Source organism: Limanda limanda, chromosome 2 (genome assembly GCF_963576545.1).
Source record: "Limanda limanda chromosome 2, fLimLim1.1, whole genome shotgun sequence".
NCBI classification, from domain to species: Eukaryota; Metazoa; Chordata; class Actinopteri; order Pleuronectiformes; family Pleuronectidae; genus Limanda; species Limanda limanda.
The window spans coordinates 31,268,647-31,284,421 of NC_083637.1; the positions used below are offsets into that span (position 1 = coordinate 31,268,647).

Consider the following 15,775-nt stretch of genomic DNA (forward strand, 5'->3'; position numbering starts at 1 on the left):
TACGACGGCTGGCATCCAGCTTAATGGTGCATTACCGCCACCTTCTGCCCTGTGGATCAAAAAAGGCTTACATTCTACATCCCCAAAGGCTTACATTCTACATTATCTTTTTATATATATAAAAAGATTAATTAAAATACTCTATTTACCCATTAAATCCTATAGAAAATCCCTGTATCCCTTAAAAAAAGCAAACACCACCCTGTGCTCTCTTACCCATATCCCATATACCAACTTATAACCCCACTCCATCACCTCATGATGATTTTTTGTACTTTCTTTATTGTGTACTCTGTTTCTCTCCCTTTTCCACAGTGCCCCATCATCTACTATATCTACTGGTACCTTTGAGAAGATGTCATTTTGTCCTTATTATAAAGAGTAATGTGCTTATTCCCTTGAGGTGTTAAATTTCTTACCGTGTGGTTATTTGATGAATCTGATCCAACCCTTACTTGAATTTTTCTTCCAAACAGAAAATCCTTTATCCAGTTAAAAAGTCTTCCACCAATCCCCATCTAGTGGAATTTGAATTTGAATTTGAATTTGATTAACAATCCCAATCATGAAATAGGCTTTTTCTTTGTCAAAAACCACTGCCACAACTATTTCTTTGTTTGCCTGGACTTTTTGTATTTCGGTCTCAAGCATGATCACTAAGCCTATGGGGTTTCTGCCCTTCCTAAAACCACTCTAATGGCTTGTCAACATTCCCTTCTTCTCAAGTACCTCTAGTACCTTATCAACCAGCTAGAGCACTCCGCTCCCAGAATTCAGGTTTACTTGTCGTTCCTAAAGTCTCTAAAAGTATCTGTTCGTTTAAGAGTAGACTGAAAACCTTTCTTTTTGATAAAGCTTATAGTTAGAGCTAATTAGTGCGGCAGAACGTAACTTGTTCTATTTTCTAAAATAGGAAGCGTTTAGTTCAAAAAAGGCATAGAGGTATTGATGTCTGATCTACTGAGTGGGCCACATGGTTTTCATCGTACTACCATACAACCCAGTAGCCAGTCAGATTTACCTTGAGCTTCAGTGTACCCTCAGCCTGTATCATTGTATGATTACAAGGCAAAAAACCCTGATGACGCTAAGACGCAGAGGGAATTTATGACACATGACACACAGAGCTTCTCTTTCCAGCTTCTCCTTCCTCTGCTCCATCCCTATCCCCCTTACCCGGAATCCCTTTGCTTTATAGCCTGCAGATCCAGGGCCTCTGTGGCCGTACCATGGATTACGATTTGTGGATCGCGCATCAGAAGTCGCAATGCTGGATCCAGTATGGCGGATTCTATATCGTGCGGGCTGATCGTAGTGGGAATGGCGGATCCTTTGTCATGTCATAAAACCTCTACACATTTATCAAGGAAATGTCACCAACATTATTAATAATTAGAAACACAACAGGAAATTAAAAGTAGAATGAAATGTTTCTAGAATATCTAAATAGTTGACGGGTAATTTTCTGTTGGTCGACTTATCAATTAATTTATTAAAAGCTCATTTTCCCCTGCTACTTAGTCTATAGGGTTTTTATATTGTGTTTTATTTACATTGTATATATTGGTTTATTTTTGTTGTGCACTGGTTGCTGGTTGTACATCAAATTGCCCTTGAAGGATAATAAAGATTTTCTTTTATGGACAGCTTTAGTTAATCACAAGCTGCACAAACCAAGCAAGAGCAGCAGAGGAACCCAGCAGCCAGCAGGGGGCAGCCTCAGGACATCACATGGAAACAAGCAGCAGCAGACTGTGATTCTTGTAAGGCGTCAGAAGACAAGTTTGGAAACTACTGTGTTATTCTCTAACAATAGGCTTTTACAGCATGTTAAATCCTCCACTATCTAAAATCCAAAAATATAAAAGTAACTTTAAAGTAAGGCAGTAAAGTAGAAAATGTGTTTTCTGAAGTGTGTATAAAAACCAGCACACACACACGATAATTTGTCCATCTTCTTAGAGTTCTTAGTTCCTCATGGAAGTCAGCAGGCGGTTTGGCCTAGTGGGTGGAGTGGTCGTTCTTCAACACAAAAGTCACGAGTTCCATCCCCAATCTTTCTTATCTTCCCGCCGGCAATATACTGAACTCTTAAAATTGGCAGGATTTTAATCACCTATTAATTGCAAAATATATTACACTATGTAAATTAAAATTAATTAAATAAAACAAGAAAAATTAAATTAAATTAAATGAATACATTATTTTTTTTTAAACCTGCACATGCAATTCCTGGGCAATGGGCTTCTGCGCAGGATGTGCGCAATGGGCTTCTGCGCAGGATGTGCGCAGTGGGTTTTTGCGCAGGATGTGCGCAATGGGCTTCTGTGCAGGTCCATTTTATTTATTCTTTTGGTTCTGTGTGATTTATTTTATTCATATTGTATTTATTTAGAATATTTTTATATTTAATTACAATTTCAGACTGAATATTCATAAGAACTAAGTTAATTTCGTTTTGAAATGGTGTACTGCATGATAATGCTATATATCGTCCGACAAATACTGTTATTGTTAGAGTCCTACCTCAATACTTTTAACAATGGACCAAGTTAGAAGTTTCTTTGCTGTCTACAGCTTTAGGTCCCTGAGAAATTCATATCTAGGCAAAATTGGTATTGTACAATTAAATATCCTCAACTGAATCTAGACTGACTGGAATTGTAAACTTGTGGATTGAAATTTAATCAATTTGCTAAATCAGTCTGACAGCAGTTTCATACATGTTTTCATTCCTAGAAGCCACAAAATACACACAGAGACACAGAGTCCAGTTAATTTCCATGTTTTTAATGAAAATATATTTTCTGTTTCAAACCTCTGAACAGATGGTCAGGCTACATTACTTGATGTATTATCACAAACATTAGTAAAACAAGTCAATATTCTGAGCATTAAAAACAGAAAAAACAATGTAATTTTGTTGAAAATAGTGACATTTATTTCCAGAATTTCTAGTGCTATCTTCTTTAACACTTTGTTATACAAGTCATTTGTAAGTCAATGTTAATCTTTAAATAATTCAGAAGAGAACTTCTCAGTATCCTGTTTGATAGTAGACCTTGGTATGAAAGGAAAATAAAGTAAGTGCCTTTAAAGTGACAATCTGATTTTGTCTGTTCTTCGTCTGTTGCTAGGACTGAGATCGTGACCGGTGTCAGAAACAACAACATTCTTCACAAGAAGCTCATCACGGTTCCCTTCTTCCCGACCTGGTGAGGCTGCAGCTCGTGGAACTGAATTACAATCCTGTCAATGAGAGGACACTGTCAAACATTTACTCAAACATTAAAACAACACAGAACACAACCCAAACTACATGACCAGTTACAGCCTGTGAGATGTTTCTCAGCAAAATTTCACTGGGGTGGCTGTGGCTCAGGAGAAAGAGCGGGTCGTCCACTAATCTTTGTTTCAAAATGTCCTTGGGCAAGTTACTGAACATGTACTGGCAGTGTATGATCGAGAAAGTTCTGCACATAGATGCACTGCATGAATCTGTGTGTGAATGCCATAACTGTACAGCAAGGTGCTTTGATTAGTCATGAAGACTAGAAAGATGCTACATGAATACAGTCCCTTAACCATCTTGTGGCCAACATTCCCGACCTGGCTTCAGACCTCACTGAGCCAATATGTGGGAAACAAGATACTATGACCTGCAGGTATACCTCTACCCAAACTCCATAACATAAGACCTAAATTTCGGGCAGGATATGAAAAACAAGAGATGCTTCCAAACAAACTGCTTTTAACCTGCAAAAATAGATGTATGACTGACACTATGGATTTATCAGACAAAACTGGCAGAAGGCTGACAAGCCCCCTATTGTCACATATGAGGTTGACATCTGAGGTGCCTATGAGGTACCTGTAGCCTATTGTGATGCAGGCTACAAGTCGGGGGACAGCAATGCACTATACTCAGCTCAGTCTGCACTTTCTCATGGGATCAAGGAAGCAAAAAGAGCCTACATGTGCAGAACACACAGCCACTTCTGCGACACAGGGGACACCATACAGATGTGACAGTGACGGTGTTCAAGCACTGACAGACCATTAAAACCAGGCAGAAAACTGATGACAGGGATGCCTCATTTCCTGACAGGCGTAACAATTTCTTTGCCTGTTTTGAAGCATCCAATACTACAGCAAGGTGGAGGATTCTGGACTTCCTGATGGACAGACCATGGTGAGCCCGGGTTGGCAGGAACAGCTCTGACTCCATCACACGGAGCACTGGGTCCCTGCAGGGCTGTGTGCTCAGCCCACTGCTGTTCACACTGCTAACGCATGACTGTACAGCCAGATTCAGGGACATTATCAACATTAAATTAGCTGATGAACCCCACAGTGGTGGGGCTCAACAGCAAAAAAAGATGGATCAAGGTACAGCAGGGGTTCTCAAACTTTTGCAAGCTGGGCCCCCCCAAAGCTGGTTAGGGGTAGTTTGGGTTTTTGTTTATTATTATTATTATTATTTAAGTTTATTGTTAGGCCCATACAGACCATTATTATTACTATTTTACTATTTATTAGTATTGTTATTATTATTATTATGATCAGTAGTAGTAGGCCTTTAAGTAGGCTGTTAATATTAGCAGCTATGTGAGTCTGCATGCTTTCTTATTATAATAATCATCATTATTATCACCATCATTATATTATTATTATAATTAATGATAATCGACCAATAATAATTATAATTATTATCATAATAATAATAAGTGTTATTATTGCTATCATTAGGATACTGTTATGATATGGGCCTCTTGTGATCTTTAAAAAAAATCTTGCAGTTCTGTCAATGTGAGACATGAGCCTGCTTTGCCTTGCAAAGGCCCTCAAATCTTGGGGCTATGTTTGACAAACATATCCTCAGGTCATCCTCCAATTAGAAACTTGTCCATAGTTGTGTTTGTTTGCTGATACAGTGTGTGTGAAGTTAATAAAGTTCTAGTTGCAACGTCGTGGTCTTGTGAGTGTGTTTGTATGTGTGGCTGTGAGCGACTTGCACATGAATAATGAATAAGGCTGGGCTAGGCAATGGTTTCTAACAAAACAAACAGTACACAATGTAGACAGGGACAGCACAGAATAGTATTCAAGTGCTGGTGTTTTATTTGTTGCAACACGGGGGATGATAGAAGATGTAAAGGTAGGTGTTAAGGAGAAAAGGGCTAGTTGCAGTTCGAAGAAGTTAGCTAGCTAGAAGGCTAGCTCTTGGGGCTACGAGCTTTCTAAAAAGACTGGAGCAAATTACTCCTTAGATAAGTGTTGGGACATGGTTTTTGTGCAAAAAGGCAGGCCTCTCTTTCAGGCCTGTATTGGAAGTCAAAACCTGAAAGCACATGTTTTTGTCTCGAGAAAGCCGCATGTGCTGGAGCAAACTCAATCTCCCAGAGTGCAACGTGTTCTCTTTCTCCTGAGAAGGTCAAATAACTCAAACTCCCAGGAGGCCACAGGTCCTCTTTGTTTCAGCAATCTTCCCACCTAGGTGCCAAGAGCCACCCAAGATCAACTCCAATTGGTCACTCTGGTCCCATGACCTGGGGGCAATCAGCTCTATAAAAGACCAAGGCTCCCCCAACTCTTCCTCTTTCTCCAATCCCTCGGAGAGCGGAGGACTGCTCCAGTTCTTCTCCTCAACTCTTTCCCTGAACCCACTGAAGACAGCAGGCGGCCAGCCGTCTCTCCTGCATCTCCAAAGGGCGAGGCTGCCGGCCTTTCCTCCTGCATTGGCGAGTGGAGGAACCGGATTCCTCCAGCTCAAATCTTCTCTATCCAACAACCGGAGGGCAAAGGTCGAGCTTCCAGCTCATCTTCTCGAGGACACCTCCACGCATCTCAAGCCTCTTCCAGACTCCTTGCAGCGACTCGGTGTCATGTAAGTAAGAACTTCAAACCTGCATCTGAGCCACAGTACAACAGAACCGCAAAAGCAGAAACCTTACGACCAACCAGAGACTTCACACAAAGCCATGGCGAACGGCGAACTGCACAGCAGCTTTCTTCCTTTCTGAGGACGGGTAACACTGGGCTTAATAATGAGATTAGACTAGAAGCAAGACTGTTTATTTGATTCGGTATGGTGTTTTTAAAGTTTGATATATGTTGTGTTATTGTGGTTACAAGTAAAAGGAAAGTTAAATGTTAGGTACGCTCCTCACAGGATTTCTCTGACCCTTTCAGATCTCTGTTTAACATCCACACAGACACGCATATCTCCTCACCTCATTAGCTCAAACCCCACTGCATGTCGTAAAACCACTTCTGCAGAAGAAGGGGGGTGCTCTCTTAGAGACCATCTTAAAAGATCTGTGAAGGGTGGTGCCCCGCGAGAACTTAAACAAACTAAAGTTATGATTTAATATTAATATTTTAAATATTAATGTTTTATTTTTATTTTGATAACCAAATTTATTGAACGCCTAAAGGCACACCAGCTTATGGTATCACTCCTAACCATTATTGCACAACATTAGGCTACGAATAGGCCTACTGCACGTGCAAGAAGGTATTACTAAGGAAGGAGTGTGTCTTTAAAAAGACTGTTCATAAAGAAATGAATACCTGAATGATAGAGGAAACAAGACCAATCGCACAAACTCTGCAGGGTGTCGTCTCAGTGAGGGTGAGCACTGACCATGCCTGCGGTTACTTTTATACTCGGAAGCTTACGTGCAACTCGCGTTCACTGAGGGAGCTTTCACTAACAAGTGACAGGTCGGCGGTCGTTTTTTGTTGTTGTTTTTGTTGTTTTTTTTTATTTATTTTTTCTCCGTCTGTGACATCGCGCCCCCAATGGAGAGTGTTCGCGACCCCCTAGGGGCCCCCCACTTTGAGAACCACTGAGGTACAGGGAAGAGATCGAACACCTGGAGAACTGGTGCAGTGACAACAACCTGATGTTGACTACCCCTAAAACCAAGGAGATGATGGTTTCCCCCCCCCTACCGTAAGTACAATAACTCTTTCAGAGCCTTTGCCTCCAGAGTGTTCACTTTTCTGCCCTTGGGCCAACCTTTACAGGAGCATTAAAACAAGAACAACAAGGTTTCTGAACAGTTTCCTCCCATAAGCAGTCAGAACGGAAGTACTTGCCTCTTCTGACTCTGCAACCAAGACTGTTTCATACCACCGACTGTCACCTTTAAATTACATAATCGGTCACTTTAAATACAAAATTTACATTTTAATCTGAATTGGCACTTTAAAGAAATCTACCTTTTAAATGCACCAGACACTTGAAATGTTGTTTTGACTTAAACTCGGCCATATGTTTTGCTCATAGGTCTCCTTATTGTATATTGCTTGTTTCTTTGTTTTATAACCTTACTATTTATTGATTAAATTGTCTGTTTTTTTAAGTTACTATTGGAATTACACTGCCCTGGATAAACGCTATTTAATTCTACACTGCACGGTTTTGCTGTTTGGCTAGAATGAACAATAAAGTTCTTGAATCTTGAATTAACTTCTGTGCCTCTGCCTCTACTTCTTTTCAGAGATAGAGGTAAATGGTAAATGGCTCTGTATTTATATCACCCTTTTCTAGTCTTGATGACCACTCAAAGCGCTTTACAGTACAGTTCTTCATTCACCCATTCACACACACATTCATAGAGTGCATCTATTCGCAGCACTTAGTTATTCTATGGGGGGCATTCGGGGTTCAGCATCTTGCCCAAGGACACTTCGGCATGCAGATGGGTCAGACTGGGGATCGAACTGCCGACCTTCACGTTGGAGGACGACCACTCTATCCCTCACCCACAGCCGCCCAAATTAGAGTCAGGTGAGAATTGTTATTGAAGGCTATGCAACGACACATCATGTCTGTAGGGGCTCAACTGGATTAAGGTCAAGGGAACGTATGTGTGCAAATTCAACATAATGCTACAATTTGGACAAACAGCCACCACAGCCGCCCAGGTGCGGACCATGAAATCACAGACAGATATCACAGACTAAGGCCATAAAACCATATTCAATTCTAAGCTGACACCAGCTCATTTTATTGAATGTCTGTAACAAGGTGAGAATAATGTTCAAACATTCTGCAATTTGTTTTATATTGTTTTCTAATTGAATTCAAGTAATTTTGAAAAAGTCCCACGTTGTTCGAATTGTTATTGAAGGCTATGCAATGACACATCATGTCCCATAGGGGCTCAACTGGATTAAGGTCAAGGGAATGAATGTGTGCAAATTCAACATAATGCTACAATTTGAACAAACAGTCTTCAGTGCTGATGTTTATTGTCAGGGGTTTAATTGGGATTTCTGAGGAGGGAGAGCCACTGTCCAATGTCAGGGGGGTGGCTATATGTGGGACGTTTTCCATTGTCCACACTGTAGGAAGGCTTATTAGGATATTCTATTCACCATCATTGTACTTTCACATAAAGAAATATATCTCAGATTGAACCTAACAGACATGTAAAAACAGTCCCAGCAACTCAAATATTCAGACCCTGTCACTTTTCTCACATTTTGTGTTGCTTCGACGCAGAAGCATGAATCAGCCTTAACCCTGCAACAATAGGACAACAACAGGGCTTTCCCAGTCCAAGTATCATGTAACTGGAACGCTTGAAGATGGACACTGCCTACCACCTTGCTTTGGACTATGCATATCACCTACTTTACCAGAGCTATGTCCGCCTTGCAGAAGAGATATGGCCAGCCGCAGCAGCCAGTCTAAAAATATAATGGCTACTATACTAGCCATCTACAGAACTAAACTCAGCAACCTGTAAACGAGTCTGCTTCACGTCCTGGTCAGAACTATCCTTTCTGTGGTGTTCCTGACCATTACTTATGTGTCTGTCCAGATTTTCTGCAGGTATGAAGGGATGCTGTCCGTAACTAGATGCAAAAAAGAGGGCCCTGCTGGAGATGTGCATGTGAACAGATAATGACCTACAAAAACGTTGCCCAAAATGCAAAGGAAAACACCTGGGAGTCCTTCATGAAGTGAACCAGCCTTAAAAGGATATATATATATACACAGTCTATGCTCACATTGAGTGAGGAAGGGAGCCCCGCAGCCTGTGTGTCTATGAAAACTCAACTCGGTAAGAGTTTCTTCTCTCCTCTTCTGATACAAAAACTTGATATATACAGTCTTTGTAAAAAAATATGCATGCGTGCAGTAGAGTTTTCTGGATGGGCGGGGGAGTGAGCAGTCGGCTGTGAGAGGGGCATGAGAAGAGAGAAGTGAAACTCAGAGAGAATTTCATGCTGACGGCTTAAAACATTAACCTGACAATTCGTAAGGGATGGTCGTAATATAGTAATTTTATACATCGCACTTGGCACAAGTCGCAATACATCAAGTATATTCGATATATCGCTCACCCCTATTCTGGATTATGACAATATTCACCCTTTAGTCCTGAATCCCCAAAAAACACCTCACATAACTGCTTATCAAGGATCGTGACATCAAGTAGCACCATCCTGGTCCTGAGAGAGTTTTTGCTCAGATTCAGATGGAACTATTGGATCTTATGTGGGAGGCAAGCAGTAAGGAAACATCAACATTCATGTGTAGAGACTGCAATAAATGTAAATTTAAAATTCAACAGTCAGAGAGATACAGTCTGAAAGAAGTTTAAAAAAGGGTCTCTGTGTGTGTGTGTGTGTGTGTGTGTGTGTCTGCTCGTTTAAAAATGTGCTGCATTCAGAATCAGAAATGGAATAATAATAATAATAATAATAATTCTTAGGTAAACAGCTTTTTGAAGTTCTGACTAGTGTCTTTTAGTTTAGACCTGAGTTTATGTTAAACTATTTTGTTCTGTTCTCAAACATGTGAGTTCACCACATATACACAACTCTGTTACATAACCAAGAAATACAATTATGGAGAACAGGTCTTTTGAATTTGTGAAGAAATTAAAAGATCATCAAATAAAAGTTTGATCAAGAGCAGGCCTTGTTCTCCAGACAATGCTTTTACTACTTTAAAATAACCTGATGGTGCAGTGTGTTTGGAGGCAGAGCTGACCTGTCTTCAGTCAGACCAAGTTCTCTGGTCAGGAACTCAAAGATCTTGCCACTGTGCTCCTTGTTCTTCTCAGCCGAGTCAGTCACACCTATGGCAGACACTGAAAGCATCAGGCATGGAGAGCAAGAGCCTGCCATCAGCATTGGCAGCCCAGGTTTCACCACCACATTCATCCTCTGAAAGACAACCACCAAGACAACATTAGTGAGGCGGAGTCAGTATAACACAGATCATCATAGCGGGAGCTTGAGCACAAATTACACATAGATATGAGAGGTTGGAGTTAATTCTCCTGCGTGTCAAAGCCAACCAACATGGCCTTGAATCAACATCTGAAGTCTTATCTCATCTTGTTATAGTAAAGACACCCTGAGTTAAGTGATGCAATCAAAAACGAGGGAGGTTTGTCAACAAAATAGGAGTTGACTTGCCTTCTAATCAAATGATGCATCACCATAAACTGTATGTGCATCACATGGACTTTTAGTTGGCAGAACTTTTAATATGTGTTATGTGCAAATGTGTTTTCCTGTCCTGCTGTGGCTGTACTTACCTACATACATTTACAGCTGCAAACAATTCATTCACCTGAGCTGATGATGTGAGTGTTGTATTTACACTCACATCTAACAAAGAGAATTTAATGTGAATGCTTATGCTGTGATTTACTACTGCTGTATCACCCCTTACCAGTAAGTGTCACTGTGAGACTATAGAGAGAGTAAAAGAAGAAAGAGCTACAGTAGGTAGAGAGTACAGGAGCGGTTACATAGAGAAGCAGAATGTGTATGTAAGGGAAACATGTAGCCAGGTCGGATTTGTTAGCAGTTGCTAAATAAAGCCCTTAACAGTTCAAGAACCATACACTTGTCAATTATGCTTGACTCACACAAAATGTAACAAATTGGCAACGAGGATGAGCGCTTCATTACCAAGTCTAACAACCTTTCTTCATTACGTTGGTGAGCCGCCAATACTATTTGAAACATAGTGGAAAATCTTTGATAACCACATGCTACTGATTAACGCTAGAGGAGAAACATGGCCAGATGCAATGCGATGTGCAGTCTTACTTCATTGCTTGAGACCCGAGGGACAACGGCTATTCTACACTCTTCCAGAACAAGGTACAACAATGTTACCATTATTCGGCTTGAAAAGTAGTTTGTCCAAAAAGTTAACTTGTTAGCTTGCAGACACACATTCATACATCGTCTTCAAATTGCTGATGAAACCGCAACCCAGTGTGGGTGGTTTGAGAGCATTAGCTACACCATGTGCAAAAAAAAACTTTTAACAGGGTAACAAGAATGTAAAAACCCCTCAGAGAGAGACACATGTGAGTGATCCCTCTCCCAGGACGAACAGAAATGCAATAGATGCCACATGTAACTGAGGACATCAGAAAACATTAGTATGAGTATTTACAGCGCTGATTAGATTGAGAACCACTCCTCTAGAGGGTCAGGTGCTAACATTTACTGTTGCTGTTGAAATAATATTTTGTCATATTACAAACCTAATCCTGTTCTGACACGCATGCACGCACGCACGCATTCAAACACGCACGCACGTTACTTGTACAGGCTGCGCAGTGAAATACAGTGATATAAATCACAACCATTCATTTTCATTGTCCACTGCGTTCATGTAGAAATTCACCAAATAATGTGCACTCTGCTGAAAACCCTGCATATACTGTCTCAGAAGGCACTGCAGTGTCAGCGCATGGTCTCAGTTGCGGAAGACAGGAAGTCTTTTGTTAAATGTTGTTCATGGAGGGTCAGGCACGTGCACAGATAGACCCCTAGTGGTGCTCAAGCACCAGCCCTTTTGCCCTTGATGAGAAAAGTGCCCTTCTGCTGGAGTCAATTTTTTTCCTCATTCATCAATATTTAAGAATAAAAATTACTCTCTCTGTCATCAATTCCCCCCAATGTGTTTTGATATCTGACGGGGCATTTATTTGAGTTCTTGTGAGAATTTCGCCCCGACAGGCAGACAGGCAGGCAGGCAGGCAAGCAGGCAGAGAATTTAAAGGCAGTTTTACTGTTCTACAAATTAGACAAGTTCACTAGTTTTGTTTCATTTAAAATCGTAATTATTGAAATGAAAGGTAGGTCTTAAGTTGAGCTACTTGAGGTATATATTGTGGTATATTATAATGCTGCTTATACTTCAACTCTGTCAGAAAACAGTAAACAAAAATGTGTGTACTGTGTTGTCAGCTTGTAGAGATTATGTAAGTCACTCTTGATTATTATGCACAAAATTGATTTATCTCATATACAAAATTTGCAGCATAATGCCAAGAAAAGACAGACTCCAAAAGCAGAAGGACAGGGAACTGCAGCAAGCAGCTCAGGGTAGCATCTCTCTTTTATATTGGATCAGGCCATCAACTAGTAAAACAAATGAGGGAGAATCAGTAAGTTTTTATTTATCAATTATTATTGTTTTTAATTTCATAAATAATTTTGGCGATGGGTTCCCTTTTTATTTGGTTTGAGCACCTGCCCCCCAAAATGTCTGTGCACGTGCCTGTGAAGGGTCATGGGCATGATTTCACAAAAAAAAGCATAATGGAAGGTAAATTAATTGATGGATTATTGTGAGTAATGGTAAAGTATCTGAGTAGACATTATTTATCAAGAAGTTGATTATTTGATGTTTTAAGGAGCTTGAAGAGAAAGGAGAAGCTGGAAAGGGAAGCTCCATGTACAATGTGGCCACCAACATTCTAGAGACCTACAGCGGCATAACTAAGAGCAGGTCTAAAATAAGCCTGGACAAGCTCCAACTATAAGCTTTATTGTAAAGGAAGGTTTTAAGCCTACTCTTAAACGTACAGAGGGTGTCTACCTCCCAAACTGAAACTGGGAGATGATTCCACAGGAGACAAGCTTGATAGCTAAAAGCTCTGGCTCCTAATCTGCTTTTAGAGACTTTATGGACAACATTTAAGCCTGAATTCTAAGATTGCAGTGCTCCACTGGGGTGATATGGTACTATGATCTTTTTTTTAAATATATCCTTTTCTAGTTGTCTACCTGAAAGTGCTGTAGCAAAATTTAGGGCAGGGGCAGGAGATGGTATTTTATTTCTAATAGTTAAAATTTTATAATTGAAGAAGGTGATTAAGGTATTGCTATTCAGGGATGGAGGAATACTGGGTTCGATGGAGCTGTGACTCTATCAGCCTGGCTACAGTGCTGTAGAAAAACCTGGGGTGTTTTTTATTTCTTCTATTGGTGTGGAGTAGTAGGCAGCTCTTGCTTTGTGAAGGGCCTTCTTATATGCTTTAACACTTTTCTTCCAGGCTAGGTGATTTTCTACACAGTTGTTGGAGCTCCACTTCCTTTCTAGTTTTCTTGACGCTTGTTTTAATTCATGTGTGTTGGAATTATACCAGGGAGCTAATTCACTATGTTTTCGATGCTTCCTTTTTAGAGGCGCTACGGAGTCTAATTTGAATCGTAATGACTTTACAGGGCTATCGACAAGGTGGTCAATCTCAGTCGTTTGTTATATCAACAGACAGTACGGGATTATATATAATTGGAATTATTTCCTTAAATTTAGCTACAGCACGTGTAGATGTAGACAAAGATGTAGACATATAGAAAATTAGTTTTTCATTGATGGTGTGTAGAACTGATAATGAGAGATCTAAGGTTATTAAATTATGGTCTGATAGAATCGGTTTATGTGGAAGTACTATCAGATGCTCAATTTTGACACTGTAGGATAGTACAAGGTCAAGTTATAGCGTAAGTTTTCTAAATTCAAAAAATAAAAGATTTGGGCGCCAGACAGGGCTCCTTCACCTGTCAAAATGTGTATATATCCTCGTAAGAGATTAAACCAGGATAGCTTATTTACCGAAGTACAACAGACTGCAACAAAAATTGTAATCACAAACAATCAATTATGTTAATCAATATATATTCAATTGAATTATTCAAATCAAATCAATCAAATCAAAGAGGTATGATTAATAAACATACGAAGATCTCATATTCACCAAAATATTCAGTAATCAATAGCATACAAATGAATTTCTAAATAAGAAAAAGGTCATCGTAAATGACAGAAACTTAGGATTCAGAGAATCAAGGTCACTACTGTGTTTATTAACTAGAGCTGCAACTAACAAGAGGAAATCCGCATCGACGGCAGCATCTGTCTGCTGTTAAAATTCTCTGTACTGTACAAGTGAATGCGAGGGAGCATACAAATAGTGTTGAGCTAATTGTTGATACAGGTTCATCTGTTTCTATTATTCCAGAGAGTATGTTCCAAACCCTCTTTCCTACACATGTCCTGGCTGAGCCTCCAATGGTGTTGCTTACATATTCAAGACTGAAAATACCTGTTAAAGGCTGTATGAATGGCACAATAACTAAAAATGGACATTCTTAATCCACCGGAACCAGGCCCAAGACGAAACTTTATAGTCAGAAACCCACCTCAGTGGTTGACAGGTTTATAAGGTAAAACCAAACCGAAAGTAAAAGGTACTAATACTTTTAGGTGAGTTCATACTGTGCTGAGAGCTGAGGTAAAGATATATATATACAGAACCGTATAAAACTGGATTACCAAAAGTGAAATATGTATATTCACATGTTGCCATTCATAATGTGATAGTTTCTTTGTACTGTATAAGTGATTTAGCTGCATTCAGATTTTAATTTAAACTGGTACATGATGGTTTAATTTTTAGATTCCTTTGTCTCTACTATGACAGTATGTTTTGTTCACTAAAATCTTTAATTTAACTAAATTACCTAAGAGGTAATTCCTTCAAGAAAAGGGGAGTTGTTGTGTCCTGTTAATGAGCCAGAGGGCGCTGTAAGGAAAAGGAAAAGGTGTGACGTGTAAGGTAAAAAGAGTAGAAGAAGAATAAAGTTCAAATGAAGCATATTTGTGCAATACACCCCAATTAAATATAAACACGAGGGCTCATTCACTTTGTATGTCCGGAGAATTGACAACAGACTTCAGCTACAGTATACCGCAGTAAAGTGAGCTGTCATGTGTGAGAGCACTGTGAAGCCAGCCGCCCTTTGGATTGTTGTTGCGCGTCTACTTGTGCCTTTATGGCAAGGCAGAAGGAAAGTTGAGTGGCAAAAAATGACGAAAACATAATTATATTTTAGTTCGTCTCTCATTTCATATATTATTCACTTCATTGCGTTTATGCTCATAGCATGTATTTTTACTATACAATGACTGAGACAATTCAGTTCAATAAAGCTGGGTTGTGTCTATCTAGCTGTGGAGTTCATTTCATGTTTACTTCCCTGTAGCATTTTATTGACACGTATATTGCGTGTGCCGAACTGAAAATTGTGTTTGCAATCAGCAACCGGCGTCAGGCACACGCTGTAAAGCAACGTGAACATTGAGTGCTACGCGCATGTGAGGACACTCTCCACCTTAAATAGTTCCACAAATAAAAAGGAAATACAACTCACGTCCTCAGGTTTTCCCAGAGCAGCTGCAGTGCTGCTACACAGCTTCATCATGAAGTCCTCAGAGAAGGAGCTGACCGGCAGGTTCGTTTGTAGCTCGATGAAAGGCATCTTAAACACTGGTCAATATTTCACAGCGCTCCCAGTTCAGTGTGAGGACGAGGTCGGCCGACCATATAAAACCTATGGACACAATAACGGACCGTACTTCTTCCGGTTGACATTTTCGAAATACACGTTCTGCGTGTCAGGATTAAACCAACTTGCTGCCGCTACTTGTAAT

The 15,775-nt window shown here is 40.0% G+C and overlaps 1 protein-coding gene across 1 annotated transcript; it reads right to left on the reverse strand.

Moving 5' to 3' along the window:
- Positions 1 to 2,769: 2,769 nt before the first annotated feature.
- ddt (D-dopachrome tautomerase) lies at positions 2,770 to 15,692 on the reverse strand. Its single transcript, XM_061090492.1, has 3 exons — positions 15,496 to 15,692; positions 10,016 to 10,191; positions 2,770 to 3,249 (listed from the first exon to the last, which is right to left on the reverse strand). Exons 1-3 carry the CDS (start codon positions 15,601 to 15,603, stop codon positions 3,177 to 3,179), a joined length of 357 nt encoding a protein of 118 aa, XP_060946475.1. The 5' UTR covers positions 15,604 to 15,692; the 3' UTR covers positions 2,770 to 3,176.
- Between the last annotated feature and the right edge of the window lie 83 nt (positions 15,693 to 15,775).

Coding starts and splice junctions, on each gene's coding strand:
- ddt (XM_061090492.1), bottom strand. CDS start 15,603: ATGCCTTTCATCGAGCTACAAACGAACCTGCCGGTCAGCTCCTTCTCT. Junction 10,192..15,495: donor CTCTGGGAAAACCTGAGGAC/GTGAGTTGTATT, acceptor GTTGTCTTTCAG/AGGATGAATGTGGTGGTGAA. Junction 3,250..10,015: donor CTTGGTCTGACTGAAGACAG/GTCAGCTCTGCC, acceptor TCTCATTGACAG/GATTGTAATTCAGTTCCACG.